Genomic DNA, 19,201 nt, shown 5'->3' on the forward strand with positions numbered 1-19,201 from the left:
ATTTTTCAAAGCAAGAGTCGGAGGTGCGTCGCATGAATCCACTTGCATCAAACGGCCAGCAATAAACGGCACGACCTACGTTGTGACACTGGAGAATTTGGCGGAAACCCAAGCAGAACAGAGAGAGAATATACAAACTCCACGAGCACCAATACCCGCCAATTCACCACCAAGCGACGGTGACGTTCACCACGGCACCTGTGCCAGGTCAGGTGCAGTTTAATGCCACATGAAGTGCACTACAAAAAAACGATAGGGAGTGCAAAGTGTAGGGAAAGCCAAGCAAGGTCACGGCATTTTTTTGGGCACATGCCACCCCCCCCAAAACACAATCGTTTGTGGAACTTTTGGACCAAGATTATAAAGAATATTGGAGACATAGTCTTGCACACACCCCTGTCCGCAGGCCAAGCCTTGGTCAGGAGTTGAGCTTGGATAGTTTCTCGGATGGGTGATCCACTACCCCTTCCATGAACAAAACACAGGTGTTATAGGCTACAATGTGGGCAGTTCAGCACCATCAATTGTTCTGCACAACTCCCCTGCCCCCCCGCCAAATCCGCAATGACCAGCGTGGTGGAGTATGGTCTAATGCAGTGGATGCGTAGTGTAACAGGACTACTGTGATGGTGGGGAGTGGTAGTTTTAGCGGTTAGCCCGCTGCCGCTACGAACCTGGCGGCCCGTAGTTCGATTCCCGCTCATGGCCACCAACACCAATGATGATTATCTGAACCGGTCCTGAGCATCCCCTAGGCCGACTCAGCTTTAAAATGAGTAACCTGGTGCAGTGTGGAAACACTGCCACTGGGGAGACAAAGGTGGCCGGGAACGGTGTTGGCCACCCACCCCCTCGTGTGCTGCACCAGCCTTCATTAGGCGCTCTAACAGTGCTTGCCCCAAAAGTCTATTCAAAGCTATATGGGGGATTTTTGTCTTTGTTTTGTGGTGGCGAGCGATTAGCTTTAGTGCGAGCGTGCTGCCGCTACTAACCCGGCGGCCCGAGGTTCGATTCCTGCTCCCTGAGGTTCGATTCCTGCTCGTGGCCGCTAAAGCCAGGGCGACGATCTGGACCGGTTGCTCAAAAAGATTGTTTCATGGACAGCGAGGACTATATAATGTAATCCCAGTGACGGACCATAAATACCAGGACCCAGGCATGCCTTTTGGAGTTTGGCCTGAGGGGGTAAAAAAAAGGGACAGAGCAGGGCGAGGGAGGGAAGGAGCAAGCCCGAGACGGACGCCCATCAACCACAACGGCAGGGGTGGGGGGGGCCAGATCAGCCAGACCAAGAGTAGCATCGAGAAACAAAAAAATAATGGCTATGGCTCGAGGCCCTTTGTCTAGCAGCAGATCGATCAAGGCCAACAACAACGATTTAATTCCATGTCGACCACGAACGTTTCACAATGACTGCGTGCGGTGGGAGTTCTCCAAATAAAATCATCCACGTATTCCCCCCCACCCTCTTCTCCCACCACCGCACACAATAAGCAGATGTATACAAAAATTTATAAAAGCCACAACTCTTTTCGCCCAATACAAAACAAAAAAAGCAGAAGGAGAGGGGGCATGGGGGAGAACCATAAAGACAATTAAGGCTCAAGTGTCATTTCTATTTAGCCACGAGCGTGTTTCCCATTGCAAGGAGCACGGGGGGCGGAACCGCCAAAACATTCCGCAGACAACGAGAAAAAAAGACCACGCCAGGCATAACAACTGTGAGGAGACATTTTTGCCGAGTCAACATCACGTGACCAGGCTGTGGCTGTTCATTACAAGCGTAAATAGCACACGGAACACAGCGGGAGTCATTCATTCGCTCCTTGCAAAAAGGTCCTCTGGTCACGAGGTGGGGAACCCAGAACCCACACTGATGGGAGATATGAAACTCGGTGGTGGGGGGGGGTGGCAGGATGAGGGGTTGCCTCCATCACTCAGTGGGCCCCTAACCTCAGACCCCCAACTCCCCTCAGACCCCCCCCCCCCAATTAAATACTTGGCCGTACTTTTATAATTTCTTTATACAGATAGACCGAGTTACGATGGTCCGATTTACGATATTTCAATCTTACGATGGCGATACGACAAAATTGTAAAATATTCTAACTTTCGCGCGGCAGGAAAACGCAGCAGCGTACGAGGTACGATACTGTACGTTGGGAGGCCGTGCAATACAGTATTGTAATTAATACATACAGTATATAGTTTATACAGTACGGTACTGTAAATTGCTCGGTTTTACTAAATTATCACCATTCTTTAAAGACGCCTGGGTTGGCTAGGCCATCTTTGACTTACGATAATTTTGACTTACGATGGGGTCGTCGTAACGCATCTCCATCGTAAGTAGAGGACTACCTGTAATTGCTTTTAGTGTTTAGTTTATAATAAAGGTTTTTTGGTGAAATCGCATTATTTATAAATGTGTCGCAACCCTCCACCAACCGGCATGGCCAATCGGTAAAAAAATAAGTGTCACGTGGACAAAAGACCAATAGTTCACTACTGGTTGCGAAAGTCTACGTGTTAAACTGAGTGTTTTAGTTTGATGTCCTTCCACCCTCCCCTGCACCTCCCAATGAGCACAGTTCGCTACGTACCGTGCCAAAGAAGCTCAACGTACACACATACACGCCCCTCCTTCTGCACGTCACCTGGACCGCACATTCTCTCCTCATGGTGGTCACGTGGATTGTTCCCAAGGTTCGTCCGGTTTTGCCCTCCACGTGCGGTATGGATTACTTGGCCGCTACCGTAAATTCCCAACTGTGACAAATTTGGCTTATGTAGTGCGCGCTTACTACATAATCTAAACCACACACACACGCGTGCGTACACACAGAATGTAACTCGTATCGGCCTAATATTCCTATGCTGAAATCATCCTTGAAAATCACTCAATAGGGTTGACACTCTGCAGCGTCGCCCACCCCAGAATAAATAAACACACCCAAAATTTGTTAAAATTTTACCAGGTAAAGCCCACCTAGCTATATATCTCTTTTTTAGAATAGACCTGGCCACAAATGATAGCTCAACGTGTGGCTTGGCTCAAAGTGGCTTATCACGTGGAAATTCAAAGCAGGCAAATACTCTAAATGCGTGTCAATTACAAATGTGGAGGGATAAACCGGAGGACTCGGAAGAAAAATCCACGTGACCACGCCGGGAGAACATGCAAACTCGAAATATACAACAGGTATCAAAGTTCGGGATCAAACTCACAACCCTCCTGGATACCAGGTGAGGTAGTTAACGTCGCCACCGTGGCGCCCCTATTTATTTATGCTTAGGGCCCCCTCCCCCCTCCAATGGGCTGGCACCACAGCTGGCCTCAGCTGAAGGCCACGAGACGATCACACACGCGATACGTCACATGACCTCGCGCACCCTCCCCCCCCACCCCGTGACCATCACGTGGATGATACCACTCTGCGCAGACATGTAACGATTATTAAATATAACAGCCAGGCATCTCATACCAGCAGCCTGGGCACTGGTGTCAATCAGTCAACATTGGTTTATTTGAGAGCCGGTCCTTAAGTCTGGATCAACGTCAACAGGGTCCGTGGAAATAAAAGAGTCTCAAGTCGTCTGTGGAAGTCTGTGGAAGTCATGTGGTCGTTTCCTCCCCAAGTCTGGTCGAATAGGAGCAGCCTGGCACATCCAGTGAAGACGCTCTTGAGTTATCAAAATGTGGGTGGACACGCATTTCCCCTACCCCTATCAATAGTCAGCTCGGCCAATAGGTGATACTCCATAGAACAAATTTACGATGGTGAGATGTTAACTACCTCGTCTGGTATGCAGGAGTTCGTGGGTTCGATCAGACCCCGACGCCTGCTGTCTATTTGGAATTTGAGTGTTCTCTCCCAGTGCTCGCGTGGATTTTTCTCCAGGTCCTCAGGTTTTTTCCCTCCACATTAAGAATCAAAATCACATGTTTAGAGTATTTGATTGCAAAAAATGTCCACACGATAAGCCACTTCACCGAGCAATCCTTTGTGGCCAGGTCGCTTCTGAAAAAGAGCCAAGTATGGCTCAGTGGGCCTTACCTGGTAAAATAAAAAAACAAAGTTAATCGTTCATTAAATATCCACACCTATAGCCAATGACCATACTAGGCCTTTCCTCTGTGCACTGCAGTCTCTGACGACGCGACGACTAGCTTCACCATCTTCACCGAGGCCCGTTCACTTCGTTTGGTCACGCTTTGTGGTGTTTATAGTGGCGGCAACGACAGTGGTGGTGGTGATTATGAGTGGCGACAATGGCGACGATGATAATCGTGACCACAACGGTGATGATAAGTGTGACGAGGATGGTGACAAAGATAATCGTGATGACAACCACGGTGATGATGACAATAGTGATTATGAGTGTGACGACGATAATCGCGACGATGACAACAACGGCGATGATGATGGTGGTGGTGATTGTGTGTGACGAAGATGATGACGACGACAACGGTGATGACGGCGATTATGATGGTGGTGATTGAGCGTGACGACAATGATGACGATGATAATCATGATGACAACTACGGTGATGATGATGACAATGGTGATTATGAGTGTGACGACGATAATCGCGACGATGATGACAACTGTGATGATGGCGAAGGCGGTGACAAGGATATCTGGGTGGGAAGCCGCAGGTATCGCCACGCGTGACGATTTTGGTCCACTCACCCACGAAGTCACCGCCAATTAAAGTAAAAAAAACCTTACTGTTGACACATATGTTAAACTTATTTCGCCCCGTACATAGGCAACCGTGATGAACAACCATTGCCACCGATTTCTGCGAAAACAATTATCCAACGTCTGGCGAGGGCGCACATGCGCACACACACATACGCACACACGAGTCGCCATCGGTGTTGCTTAAACAACGGACTCATGGGAGCTCTTTCAACTGCTGGGCCTCTTAAGTCTTGCACCCTTCCACGGACCCATCACCGCCCGCGGCCATCCCCGCATTCAATTTCAGGTACACCCTGCTCGGGTAATTTAATTTGGTCGTACGAGTTTCTTAAGATGGGGAAATTAACCAAAATGCATATCACACGGATCGGGGAAGTCAAATAGCAGTGCTTGTCCGAATGCAGACCCTTCACCATTGCCATAGGACTGAGGAATTTCCACCACCAGCTCTGCAAGGGCTGTTTATAGATAACCAGCCACAGTTGCTCAATGGAGCAGGAACTCACTTTGGCTGATCATCGCCGTCGTCATTATCGTCATCACTACCGATGTAATATAAAAAAACATAACTAGCGCAGTTTTAAGGACAGTCCAACCTCGAGAGCGAGAGGTTAGTGGACCCATAACGGCCAGGAGGGACGAGTGGCAGCCGAGGAAGGGAACGCGTCTGAGACGGAGCGATGAAATAAAGTCGTGTGCGGTTGGATAGGCACGCGTACGTAAAACTTATTTCGCGCCACCGTACGTAGTCAACCGTGCTAGAATCAGGGAGGTGTGGTGGGGGAACAAACACAAAAAGCAGTTCTAAAAAGGTGGATTAATAGGCGAGCATTGTAGAAAGGCTCAACGCCAAAGCATTCCGCATGCTCTATAATAAAGAAGGGCAGTTTCCCGAAACGTCGCACGTACTATGGAGGGTCCTTTCCCGATACGTTTTTTTCCTTTGATGGCCACCAAAGTTTTATTGATAATGTGTTTTGAGATTATATATACACACATACACATCTAAAATCTGGTTGTGAGTGTATATATTTGAGTGACAACGGGTAAAAATTTTGAGGAGCGCCACGGTCGCTAATAGATGTATACATGAGGTCGTGAGTTCGATCCCTACCCCGACGCCTGCTGTATATTCGGAGTTTTGCGGTGTCTCTCTCTCCCCATGGTCGCGTGGATTTTCCTCTCGGTCCTAACGTTTTTTCCTACACATTTAGAATCAACATCACGCGCTTAACGAGTATTTGGCTGCTATAAATGTCTCCACGTGATAAGCCACTTTGTTGAGCTGTCATTTGCGATAGCCACGGTCGCTTCTGAAAAAACAACTACAGACTTCAGTGGGGCCTTACCCGGTAAAATAAAAAAAATTGTTTGGTTTTTAGTTTTCATCTTGCTTCCTGCTGCTCATCTTGAGCCGTGCCCTCATCTTTGTTCGTCATACGGAGTCTTATTTTCCGGAGCTTCCTTATAATCCGGATGGGAGCCGGAGGCAATGACAAAAGTTGAAGTTTCTCTACACATCGCCAACTATTGTCCCTGCTACTCAATGAAGTATGGGGAAACATTTTTTTATTAAATTTCCCCACCAGAGGTTTCCACATTGGACACACACAAAGACAAAGATCCCCCGTATAGCCTGAACAGACTGTTTGGGAAAGTGCTGTTAGCGAGTACCTATGAAGGCCGGAACAGTACATGGAGGGGGTGTGGGGTGGCCAGCACCACGCCCAACCGCCTTTGTCTGCCTAGTGGCCGAGTCGACCTAAGGGAGTCCAGGATCGGTTCAAATAATCGTCACTGGTGTTGGCTGCAAGCGGGAATTCAACAGCGGGTTCATAGCATAGCGCGCTAACCGCTATACTACAGCTCCCGACACACACACGTGCGCACGCTCGTATCCTGTGATAACAATTGGCACCATCAGCAATACTTAAAAGTATTACACGGTTTAAAAAAAACAACCTCTCCAAGCTCATACATGTGGAGTTTAAAACAACAATCACTGGAGGACATGCTGCCATGGTGCAAAGGGAGTTCGCAGGTTCAATTCGTATCTCCCAGCGCGACAGTTGCAGGAACGGTGCACGTTGAATCGATGTCTAATTTTCCTTGGGCCCAATGCCTCCCCTGTCCACCCAACAGTATAAAATGGGTACAGTACACCAGTTATTCACAATGGGCAGGTCCGTGTGCTGTTGGGTAAAATGTAGGTACTTCCACCAAATCCCAGATGTAATTATGTACTTCACAGCCAGCATGGAGGAAGATTAGGCCAAATAACCGCTAGAGGGGGTCTCTCTAGCGTTGAGGGAGCCATTGCAGGGCTGCGCCTTTAACCTTTATACCGTTGTACACCGATACAACACAAAAGATGAGCGAACAATGTTGCATAAAATCGCTAGAGGTGGATTATAACTTTGAACTCTTGAAGAAATTGGTCTAACCAAGCTTGGTAGTAAAGGCCTAAAATCTAAAAATGGCGTTCATAACGCTACCGCTTTTAATAATAACCATCACTCTTCATTTGAACCGCTAACATCTTGCGTACAATTTTACAATTGTTGTAAAATACCTTGGATTAAATCGGGCGATATTTATGTTAAAATGCGAGTTGAGATATCTTACTTCAGGAATTCGTCAGGAGCGCTTCTGACAAAATACCTCTCAACACCCCCCCACCCATCTCCTCAGATTCGAGAAGCTAAGCAGGATTCCACCTGGCTAGAGATTGGATGGGTGACCGTCACGAAACATGTTTTATAGGGTACATTGTGGACAGTGCAGCACCGTCAATTGTTCTGACCCCCCCCCCACCACCTCCCCCATCGTCAGCCTTCATAGGTGCTCGCTAACAGCACTTGCCCCAACAGTCTGTTAAGGCTATAAGGAGATATTTGTCTTTGTGAGGAGTGGTAGTGTAGCGGTTAGCGCGCTGCGCTATGAACCCGGCGACCCGCGTTCGATTCCTGCTCAGGGCCAACACCAGTGATGATGATCAGAACCGGGTCCTGGGCCTCCCCGAGGTCCACTCGACCTCTAACGAGTACCCAACGCGGTGCGAGGTAAGCATCACCACTGGGGAGACAAGGGCGGCCGGGCGTGGTGTTGGCCACCCACCCCCTCTCGTGTGCCGCGCCGGCCTTTATTAGGTGCTACTCACCAACAACACCTGCACCAAGTCTGTTACAGTCCTTAATAGAGGCGTTGGGTCAGATCGTGTAAATATAATTGTGTCGTTAAACCCGCCGCCACCCGACACAGCAAATATAGTTAAGGATTGTCACGTAAAATTAACGTGGCCAATTCGTTCCTAGTACAGCACGCCAGTGTGTTGGGCAGTATATTTACGTGATCCAACCCAACAGGCTATAAGGGGGAAGGATGGGGTCATCTTCGTCTTAACAGTGCCCGCCATTTCAGGGCAGGTCACCACCCCCTAGGGGACAGAGGTCAGAGGCCCCCAGAGACAGAAACAATACCCCCCGTGTAGCCTTAACAGACTGTTGGGGCAAGTGCTGTTAGCGAGAACCTACGAAGGCCGGCACGGCACACAAAGGGGGTGGGTGGACATCACCACGCCCGGCCGCCTTTGTCTCACCAGTGGTAATGAGGCCGAGTCGACCGAAGGGATGCTCAGAACGGTAATTGCTACACTACCGTCCCCATTACTGGGCACACAACCTTCAAACAAGGCAGAGAAATTCAAACAAACGCAGGGTTGGACGACCTTTGGCTGGGTGGAAAGTAAGACAAGAGGGCTGACAACGACGATGACGAATGAATGCGTGTGGGCCCTCTGTGCGTTTCTACGTGGTCTCTCGGCATTGCTTGGCATGTGATAGGGGAGTAAATAATAGCTTCATTGGCTCATCGGATTCCTCCTGGTCAGCACGATCTAACCCCAGCTGTGTCGTCTGACGAGGCTGGTTAATTACCGGCGAACCCTCGGACAGAGTACTTGAATTGTAAAGTCTCAACACAACCAGTTAAGTGCTCCTGAACGAGTAACTTAATTGGGCACGTTTTTGTTTATGTGACAAACCCTAAACTTAATTGGCTGAGTCGGGTGGTGGGGGTCGCGGTGTTTAAAGACGCATTATTATTTACGCGATCTAACCCAATGGTCTCCCTCTCTCTACATCCGCTCAATCCGCAACTGGACATCTGTTGAAAAAAAGCTTCGTGGCTTATCAGATTTCTCCTGGACAAATAAAGTTTCTGATTCGGATTCTGTAATTATTGACGAAACGTCACGGTACTCGAATTGTAAACCCGCTGTGGTGGGTTTACTCTCTCAACACACAACCGGCAAAGTGCTGAACTAGTAACTAATCGGGCACGTTTTTGTTTACGTGACAAGTCCTTACGAATTGGCTGTGTCGGGTGGTAGCAGTGTTTAACGACACATTTACACGATCTAACCCCAAAAGGAAAAAAATATTGTGGAGGATGATAATAACTCTAATTTATAATAATGCGCATTCCATCCTAGAATCCCAATGTGTTTGGCAAAAAGTCGGAAACAAAGATCAGAGTTGAGGATAAGAATCATCAATACATGAGAGCACACAGCCCTACGCGTCGATTGGAAGAGCCACGCAGGTTAAAAAATTATACCTAACTGAGGAAGTATGCTAGCCTTCTACAAAGGGGACATGTTGTTTGAAAGGATATTACAGATCATCGATTATCCGGCAGCTTCGGGTCGGTGGGTGCATCGGATTTTAAAAAGATCGACGGATAATCACATCACCATTTTAAATTGCTTATTTTTTGCGCGTTCTTGCACGACATTATGTTTTTTTAAATGTGTTTGGCAATGTGAAATTGGAACAAATAAACACAAATAGACAAAAATAAACACCATATTTTTAAAGCGTTGCTGTATTTACTGTACCCTGCTTACCACTCCAATCTCGCCGACTTCGCATTGGGGTGACGCGTACACACGTGCAGTATGTTCATTGTGTAAGTTGTATGTAGTATATAATGTAGTGTATATCATATTTCACACCGAAATCAAGCGTAACTACGTTGTCACGCTACACGTTGCCGATCCCCCGGACTGGGTTCCAGCCTCTGGGAGGGGTTTCGCCGGATCGGCCCAGGGCCTCCAGATAATGTTAGAAGCAGCCAGATAATTGTATTATTATTGTTGATGGCCCATAGTACACCTCGGGGTGTGCTATAGTACACCCCGGCTCTCGCACAATGTCCCCGATGCAGTAATTTTTAGTCTGTTGAAGGTCGGCGATAGACTCATCTCGACGAGATGTACACGATTCACTATTCAAAGTATAATTTTTCGATAACGGGTTTTTTTTATGTTCGGCGTTTAGACATCGCGTAGTAGCACTGATTTCGGATTTATTGGTACCCCAGTCGCGGAGTTAAGTACACCCCTCGAAAAAAAGTGTCCCGAAATAACATTTAATTGCCTCGGCCTTTTTGTATTATTTGGTACCCCGGGGTACCGCCATGAGCATCAATTGGTCGAAGACTAACGACGACGTGACAGCAAAGGAACGTTCGGGACGCGTGCAACAGCAGGGAGCCAAGGGCGTCCAATCTAAGGGACCTTTGTTTGACAGTTATCAAAGTATAAAAACAATTACAGGTGTTTACCCTTTTGTGGCAATAAAACTGGAGGTATTAAGGTGTTCAAACACCAAATAGTTACTGGACATCTGTGAAACGTAGTGGACATGCGAGTTATAGCTTATCGGATTCCTCCAGTATAAATATTCTGATTCCGAGATACCTTTCTGCAAGGAATCTAGTAAGTCTGCATTAACCACACGTGATTGTGGCAAAACGTGCACCGGTAATGTTTCAAAACACGTTAGGGGCCTTTCGCGAACAATATCACCCACAAGGCGCGCGTCGTCTTTGGCCTAACACCAGAGACAGCCTTCCGTATGGCTCTCACCAGCATTGCCAGAAAGGGTAAACAAAACTATCCATATTTTTGAAGGACATCCAAATGGGAGATGTAGCGACGATTTTATTCTCCCCTGGTGTAAAGGGCAGGCAGGGTGGGTGGCTGTGGCGTGGACGAGGGTTGAAGGCGGAATTTATTCAGCAGTGGATAGACCCTGGCTTGTTGATGACTAAAACCCTCACGAGGATATTAAAGCCCGAAACATGAGGATTTCTCCGCAACTCTGTGGCCGTCCCCGCCTGATGATGCTGGCTGTTTTAATTTCAAAACGTCACGGTACACGAATTGTAAAACCTTTTAGCGGGTTTACTCTCCAACACACACCGGTGTAGTGCTGTACGAGTAACGAAATTGGCCACGTTTTGTTTACGTGACAAACCTTAACTAAATTGGCTGTCGGTTGGGGGAGGCGGGTTTAACGATAAACATTGTCCATTTACGTGATCTAACCCCAAAACCATCTCCAACAGTACAATGTCGGCGACAAACAAACAAAAAAATCACGAACGAGCAGAGAACGACGGAGTACGCAAATGGAAACCACGAGGCCAAGCCGAGTTCCAATTGACAAAGACCCCCCCACCCCCATTGCCTGCAACAGACTTGGGGCAAGTGCTGTGAGCCGGCTCGGCACACGAGGGGGTGGGTGGCCAACGCCACGCCCGGCCGCCTTTGTCTCCCTCGTGGCAATATTTTTAACAATAGCAATAGGTATTCAATTGAGGCCGAGTCGACCTAGGGGAGGCCCAGGACCGGTTCAAATAAACGTCACTGGTGGTGGCCGTGAGGAAGGAATTGAACTGTGGCTCGCCGGGTTCAGAGCACAGCGCGCTAACCGCTGCACCACCGCTCCCCATTAACTCACCACCACCACCACCCATGCTCACTCCACTGCCTGGATGAAGGCCTGCCTCCCCAATTACCGTTCGACATTATTTCACGGCAAAGACCCCTGCGCCAACTTATCAAACAGCCTTAAATTTCACTGCACGATAGCACAAACCCACCGCTGCTGCTGGATTTGAGGCTTCCAACTCATCTCCATGCAGGTCCGTAGCGTGTGGGGGGGTGGGGGGAGTTACCGATTTGGCCATACTTTACCACGCTGGTCACAAGTGCGGTCAGCATAGGCGTATGAAAACTTTGACTAATATACAAAGATTGCAGCGCCGCAGAGATCAGCTGCATCCCTCTCTGCTGCTGCTGGCTTTGGTCACCACGCAGCAACTATAACATCCTGTGATGGTCGACCAATCCAGGCACGATCTCAACCCGGCCAAGAAGCTTTGCGAGCTCGGGGTTAATTGAAACACACCTTCAAATACTTTTGCCGACAACAAAACAATAAGCAGCACGGGAAACCAATGTCACAACATCCCCATCCATTCATTCATCAGCATTCACACACACATACTGGCACTGTCTATTGTGCGTGAATCAAATCCACAAATACTCACCCGGTGAGTGTGTGAGGGAGAGACGTAGCTGTAGCGACGAGATACGAGAAAACAACAATAGTTGAGACTCACTACGGGTACGGGATGCCTGCGCTTATATAAGCGGGCAGCCGGCGGGCAGCCAGCGGGCCCACGCTCCTCCCACCGGCCACGTGCTCCCCACCCCCACGACGCCCCTCACCACGCTACCCCACCACGCTATTTCACACCACCCACGTGACGCCCCTCACCACGCTACCCCACCACGCTATTTCACACCACCCACGTGATATCCTCACCAAGCGACCCACACCACCCACGTGATACCCTCACCACGCTACCCCACACCACCCACGTGACGCTCCTCACCACGCTACCCCACCCCCAACAATACACGACTCACGTGATACCCACACCACGCTATTGCACACCACCCACGTGATACCCTTACCACGCGACCCCACACCGCCCACGTGATACCCTCACCACGCTACCCCACACCACCCACGTGACGCTCCTCACCACGCTACCCCACCCCCAACAACACACCACCCATGTGATACCCTCACCACGCGACCCACACCACCCACGTGATACCCTAACCACGCTACCCCACCCCCAACAACACACCACCCACGTGATACCCTCACCACGCAACCCTACCCCCAACAACACACCACCCACGTGATACCCTCACCACGCTACCCCACCCCCAACAACACCCCACCCACGTGATACCCTCACCACGCAACCCCACCCCCAACAACACACCACCCACGTGATACCCTCACCACGCAACCCCACACCGCCCACGTGATACACTCACCACGCAACCCCACACCGCCCACGTCACCCCTCACCCACCCACGTCACCCCTCACCCACCCACGTCACTCCTCACCCCGTTCACCCTTCGCCCTCAAATCATCCACGTGACGAGGTGCGTGTGACCGGGCAACAATTGCATGGCCCAGAAAAAAAAAAGTTGAAATTACTGTACGCGGCAATATTCCACTCGTGTTGAAACATGTTTGACACATTTTTATGTAAAGCTTTCGTGACTGCGGGGAAACAATAAAATAATAAAAATATAAAACATTTAAATTATCACGACGTTTCGATTGCAACACAAGCAATCATCATCAGGTGTGAAAACCACAGCAAGAAAATTTGAAAAAAGTGGCGTTTTTTTCTTCTAAAAAACCGCCACTTTTTTCAAATTTTCTTGCTTATTTAATGCAGCCGGCGGTGGACTATGTTTGCTTAAACACTTAAATATGTTAATATTATTAATCATTGATCGTTTCTGCCTGGATTAAATATCGGACGTTCTATAGGATTCGGGGGGGGGGTCACGTTTTGACAGATTTTTGCGTTCCTACTAAACGGATGGCCCCTAAACCGGTCATTGGTAATGGCAAGACTGGGGCCGTACCATTCAGCAATCGAAAAGGGAGGGGTGGTGGGGTGGGGGGGTGAGCGGAAGCCCTTGCGTGACGTCAGAGCGCGGAAGCCGACAAACCCGAGGCGGGAGTTGAACTCGAGGGATGTTTTAAATTTGTGCTCAACTGTCGGATTTTGTTTTACCTTCGATCGACATCGTTTAACATCGATTATCGGTTCGCGGTGAGCGAGAGTCCCCTGCAGTGGCTGACCACGGTACGGAGCCGCGTTGTTCGTTCACGCTGAGGGAGGTGGGGGGGAGGCCTACACCACCCGGGCCTCGCCTGCGTCGCTACAATCCCATAATTGTCACAACCCATACGCTTTACCCCGTATTCTTTTTCAGAGAAAATGAGTTTTTTTTTTAACGTGATTTGTTTACCCTTTGCTACACTTTGTACTCGTATCGTGGTTTTGTGTATTGTAACGTTCTGACCCCGTGCCCCTTATTTGGAATCTGTAGAAATAGAGCTTTATAGCTCATCGGATTCTTCCAGTGTAAATTCATATTCTGATTATGAAATAGAGAAAGAGAGGCCAGTAGAGACGAGTAGTGTGTGATACGAGTTTGGAGACTGCAATTGTGTACGCAATGGGGGTAATGAGAATTAAAGTTTAAACATTTTTCCCGATCAACAGTTTTTAGGAGATTGTTATGCAAACATTTTGCCCTTGGCATCAACACCACCACGGGACGGGCAGAGTTGAGTCACTTCTGTACAAGGGTAGCCAGAGGAGACGGCAGTGAGAAGCGCCGCGGTGGCTGGAACATGTTAACTCCCTCGCCTGGTATGCAGGAGGTCGTGGGTTCGACACCGACTCTGACGATGCCTGCTGCTGAATATTTGGAGTTTGCGGTGTCTCTCCCCGTGGTCGCCTGGATTTTTCTCCAAGTCCTCCGGTGTTCCCCTCCACATTTATCATCAACATCACGTGTTTAGAGAGTATTTGGCTGCTGTACATTTCCACGTGTTGATCCGCTTCATTGACCTATCATTTGTGGCCAGTCGCTTCTGAAACATAGCGAATAGCTCAGTCGGCCTTACCTGGTAAAAAAAAATGTTGGATAAAAAAGATGACTGAGAAAGGGACAGAAGGCCGGGACGGGAGTTCCTGAGACAAGCAATCATTGAGAGCACGACTCAAGATGAGCAGCATGAAGAAAGATGAAAACTAACCAATTTGATTTTACCAGGTAAGAAGGCCCCACTGAGCTATTTAACTCTTTCTATCACAAATGATAGCTCAACGAAGTGGCTTATCATCATGCGCAAATGTATAGCAGCCAAACACTAAACGCGTGATGTTGATACTAAATGCGGAGGGGGGAAAACGGGAGGTCCCGGCGAAAAAATAAATGCGACCACGGAGGGATGATGATAGGGGAGAGAAGAGAGGGGGAAGAGAGAAGGAGCGAGCAGAAGTGAGCTGCACGGAGGGAGTCAAGAGTGGGGGGGGGGGCACAGCGAACCACGTGATTTATAGGAGGCTTGAGCTCATTCATAGACTTTGATGTTGCAAAGAGTTTGCAAAAATAACTAACGCACGCACAGTGGTCACGCATTTGAGGGGGCTGCGTTTGGTCATGCGTACAGCTAAAACTATTTTAATTGCTCTCATAGTTATACGTTTGTGAAATAATTTCTAACATTCTCACTTTGAAGTTTTTTTCTCGTTTGTAACACAAAGTTCTGTACGGTAGTATCATGATTGTATATAGTAGTTCATCGTACCATTGCAGTCAAATACTAAGTCTCTTGTGCACATGCCCTGTACGTTAGCATAAAGGATTGTTCAGTATGTCTCCTAATTATTCGTGTCTTCAAAGTGATGTTGAATTGATCCCCTACTGCAGTGTCCTTCATTGCAAGGCCCGCGGTCCGCTGGCGGCCCCTGGTGGTCTTTAGTGCGGCCCCTGGTAGCCTTTAGTGCGGCCCCCGATAATACAGAACATGTCAAAACACCCCTCCCCCCATCATCGTGCTGTAAACCCCAATGGTTTCAAATGTGTGGCGGCCCTCACACACTGGTGATGTCTTATTGGCGAAAGTGGCCCCCACTGAAAATTTGTGAAGAATGCTGCCCTAGAGCATAGTATCAATATTGGAGTGTACGTTATTGTACTCAAAAGACTAATGTAAAAGCTTTACTGCCACTCTCCCTGCAAAGTCTCGGTTGTTAAACAGGCGTTGCAGGATCTTCATCAAAAGTTGGAGAAGCCTATCTTGTCCATAATTGCCCACATTTCCTGGTCATCAACTGACTCGAATGCCTCGCTCTTATAGTCTTCAAAACACGCATCTATATGGTGCTTGTCGTTATTCACAGTTGCATAGCTTGCATTCACAGGTGATGTCCAACCACACTTATGAATGCAGGACTTGAGCATGGCAGAGAGGGTCTCGGGCCTCTCCCCTTCCCCACGACCACCTGCAATTCTGCTCAGCAACTCCGCATTGAGTGGGAGCCCAGGGCAGAGTGGTGACATCGGCTTCCACAGAATTCTGTCACAGCTGAAGGAGTTTCACAACCGCAGAGTTGAGGGTGAGTTTGGAGCAGACCAGACACATTTCATGCGAAGGGTGGTCCATGGTTGGCAGGGTGATGCAGTGGTAACACTTGTGCCTCATAGCAAGAAAAACCTGGGTTCAGTTACTAACTCAGGCACCTTTCTGCGAGAAGTTTGTAGATTATCCCCATATTTTACAGTGTGAGTGTTGTGTGAGTTTGTTGTGTGTGTGTGTATGAGTGTGTGGGGTTTGTGCATCTCAGTCAGTCAACCCATGGCACCTGGGTCTGTCCCGTGACCTGCTAGCGGGCGTTTGACACTTCACGTGGCCTTAAAGTGCACTTAGCCTGGCACAAGCGCTGTGGTGACGTCACCGTCACTTAGTGGCGAATGGTGGTTGTTGTTGGAGTTTGTAGTAAGCGGTAGTGTCGCGGTTAGCGCGCTGTGCTACAAACTCGGGTTCGATTCCTGCTCACCGCCAACACCAGTGACGGATTATCTGAATTGGTCCTCCTCTAGGTCAACTCAACCTCAAATTAGTACTTGGTGCGGTGTGTAAAAACATCACCACTGTGGGAGACAAAGGTGGCCGGGCGTGGTGCTGGCCACCCACCCCCCTCGTGTGCTGGGCCAGCCTTAATAGGTGCTCGTTAACAGTACTTGCCCCAACAGTCTGTTAAGGGTACATGGGGGATTTTTGGAGTTTGGAAAAGTAGGGGGCACAGCTGGTGCATCTGCCAGTCCTCTCGTCAACCCATGGCAGCTGTCCTGCGACCTCCTGTCAGAGAGCCTTCGACCCTTCACATGGCCTCAAAGTGCACCTGGCCTGGCTCAAGTGCCATGATGACATCACCGTCACTTAGTGGTGAATGGCGGGTATTGGTGGGGTTGGTATATTCTCTCTCCCCCTGTTCTGCATGGGTTTCCTCCAAATTCTCCAGTTTCCTCGCTTATCTCTTTTCTATAATTTGCACTCCGATCGTTTGCTTTGTTGTTTGTTGTAACTTGCTGACCCACCCTGACTGGACAATTGTGAAAAAGAGCTTCATAGCTCATCAGATTTCGCCAGAACAAATTCATATTCGGATTCTTATTCTGACATTCAATGTCATTTGTGTTGACCAAACATGCAAATATAGCAGGGACTCTGCTGAAATAAGTAGTTTTCCGATGCTTTACTGGGGTATATAAGTTAGTATTATCAATGAACAACAGAGCATATGAGCAGCAGGTTGTTGCGTCAATAAAATCCTCATCAAAGCCGCCGTTTTCGAGCGAGCCTGGTGGTCCGTTTTAGTCTTGTGAGCGGTTATCACGGTTGTACTTTTACAGGTCATAACAGCAGCCAGTGTGGTTCTGTCCCTTCTCTTTTCCCATCCCCTTCAGCCCTGCTCGACAAGATCAACAAGCTCAAGCAGGAGCGCTGCCTGTGAGTTGAGAAACGCTCATTTTTTCGTAAAGGCCTCGATTTTGGCACGGAAATTTTTGTTTATGATATTAACGGGATGAGGTTTGGTAAAAAAAAACAGTAATACACGGAATAAGTCAGTTGAGGCGGTGCCCCCCCCCCCTACTTTCACTCCCCCTGCAAAATACACATTTTTTGAAAGGAAATAAAGGACAGCCCAGTGTCATGTGATTCTACATCTCCCTTTTTTTTACCATAACTATTCTCATTTTATCCGACTAGTTAAGTAATGGAACCGATAATCGGTAAAGGAACCAATTACAGTAAAACCTTGGATTGCGAGTAACTTGGTCTGCAAGTGTTTTGCAAGACGAGCAAATTAAAAAAAAAATGTTAACTTGATAAACGAGCGAGGTCTTGCAATACGAGTACTACGTATACGCTTTGTCTGCCGAGCGTCACGTGATCACAACTGAGCCGATGGTTCTTATCTCTCTCGCTGCGGGATTGTGGGTAATCGTCTCCCATGCTCGGTCTCAGTCGGCGTGCCTCACTCGTATAGTCAACATCCATAGAAAAGCACCACCTGAATAAGGCTGTAGCAGTGCGAGCGATGAATCTGTTTAACGACAATGCAATGTCACATTTCCACGAAATCTTCAAAAGGAGGTTAGGTTCCTTGTTAAAGTCGCACAAAAACAAAAAGATTCCAGTGAGCCAACAGATGGTAGTGATTCCGTTAGTGACGGTGAAAGTCGTCCTACACAATAACCCTCCTCCTCTCTCATCTCCCTCACACCAGCCACGATTAAATTTAATTAATAAATTTGATTACTTTATATTACATTTAAATAATAAAAATATAAAAAGGTATTTTGTATTAATCATTTTTACATGAATATTTTTGGGTTGTGGAACGAATCATCTGAGTTTCCATTATTTCTTATGGGGAAATTCGCTTTGATATACGAGTGCTTTGAATTACAAACATGTTTCTGGAACTAATTATGCTCACAATCTAAGGTTTTACAGTACTTGGATTATCAGGTAGACTGTTTTGTCTCGACCACAGTCTTCAACCACCACGCTGTAGGTCACAACACTCACTCGCTCAACGACTCGCATAACGACTCACTCACCCACTCACTCAACCAGTCAACCACCCATTTACACACTCACCCAGCCACCCCCAACACTGTAAATCACACCAATATTTCTGCTTCTTCCCTCACACTCAGGTGGCGAGATGTTAACTCCCTCATCTGGTATGTAGGAGTTTGTGGGTTCGATCCCGACACTAACGCCTGCTGTATATTTGGAGTTTGCATGTTCTCCCCCGTGGTCACAAGGATTTTTATCCGGGTCCTCCGATTTTCCCTCCACATTTAGAATGAACATGTGGTTCGTGTATTTGGCTGTTATATATTTCCACAGGATAAGCCACTTCATTGAGCTATTATCTGTGACCAGGTCGCTTCTGAAAAATAACTACACAGTTCAGTGGGCTTTACCTAGTAAATGAATAAACAATTCCAATTTGGAATTACCTATCATCGTCTCTTTTCACAAGTTTTTTTTAATGAAAGAAAAATGGGAACAAAAAAGCAATCGTAATCTTTACAAAATTATGGTTTTTGCTGGGGTGGTGTGGCAGGGATGCACTGACGCTGGAAGAGGTGTTTGATTCAAACCGGCGTCTCAAAGAGCAGCTCAAAAGGCAGAAGGAGACCATTCGGGAGCTGCAGCATCAGTGGTG

The 19,201-nt window shown here is 48.0% G+C and overlaps 2 protein-coding genes across 11 annotated transcripts in view; one reads left to right on the forward strand and one right to left on the reverse strand.

Moving 5' to 3' along the window:
* CTSB (cathepsin B) overlaps positions 1 to 12,263 on the reverse strand; it is a 33,009-nt gene extending 20,746 nt beyond the window's left edge. The window contains exon 1 of the mRNA XM_078866795.1: positions 12,108 to 12,263. The gene's annotated coding sequence lies outside the window, so the exon portion shown is untranslated. The remainder of the gene's footprint in view (positions 1 to 12,107) is intronic.
* Positions 12,264 to 13,589: 1,326 nt separating this feature from the next.
* LOC144940586 (uncharacterized) overlaps positions 13,590 to 19,201 on the forward strand; it is a 35,000-nt gene continuing 29,388 nt past the window's right edge. For 4 of the 10 annotated variants that reach the window (XR_013639142.1, XM_078866796.1, XM_078866800.1 and 1 more), the window contains exons 1-5: positions 14,848 to 14,951; positions 15,907 to 16,072; positions 17,424 to 17,466; positions 18,684 to 18,710; positions 19,100 to 19,198. Coding sequence is in view for 7 of the 10 variants with exons in the window: in XM_078866796.1 (XP_078722922.1) it covers positions 14,886 to 14,951; positions 15,907 to 16,072; positions 17,424 to 17,466; positions 18,684 to 18,710; positions 19,100 to 19,198 (401 nt within the window). In the remaining 3 variants the exon portion in view is untranslated. Of the gene's footprint in view, positions 13,745 to 14,325; positions 14,724 to 14,846; positions 14,952 to 15,906; positions 16,073 to 17,423; positions 17,467 to 18,683; positions 18,711 to 19,099; positions 19,199 to 19,201 lie in introns of those variants that run through there. The other 6 variants (XR_013639141.1, XM_078866801.1, XM_078866802.1 and 3 more) reach the window with 4 other exon arrangements.

The sequence above is a fragment of the Lampetra fluviatilis genome, chromosome 23, assembly GCF_964198595.1.
Source record: "Lampetra fluviatilis chromosome 23, kcLamFluv1.1, whole genome shotgun sequence".
Taxonomy (NCBI): Eukaryota; Metazoa; Chordata; class Hyperoartia; order Petromyzontiformes; family Petromyzontidae; genus Lampetra; species Lampetra fluviatilis.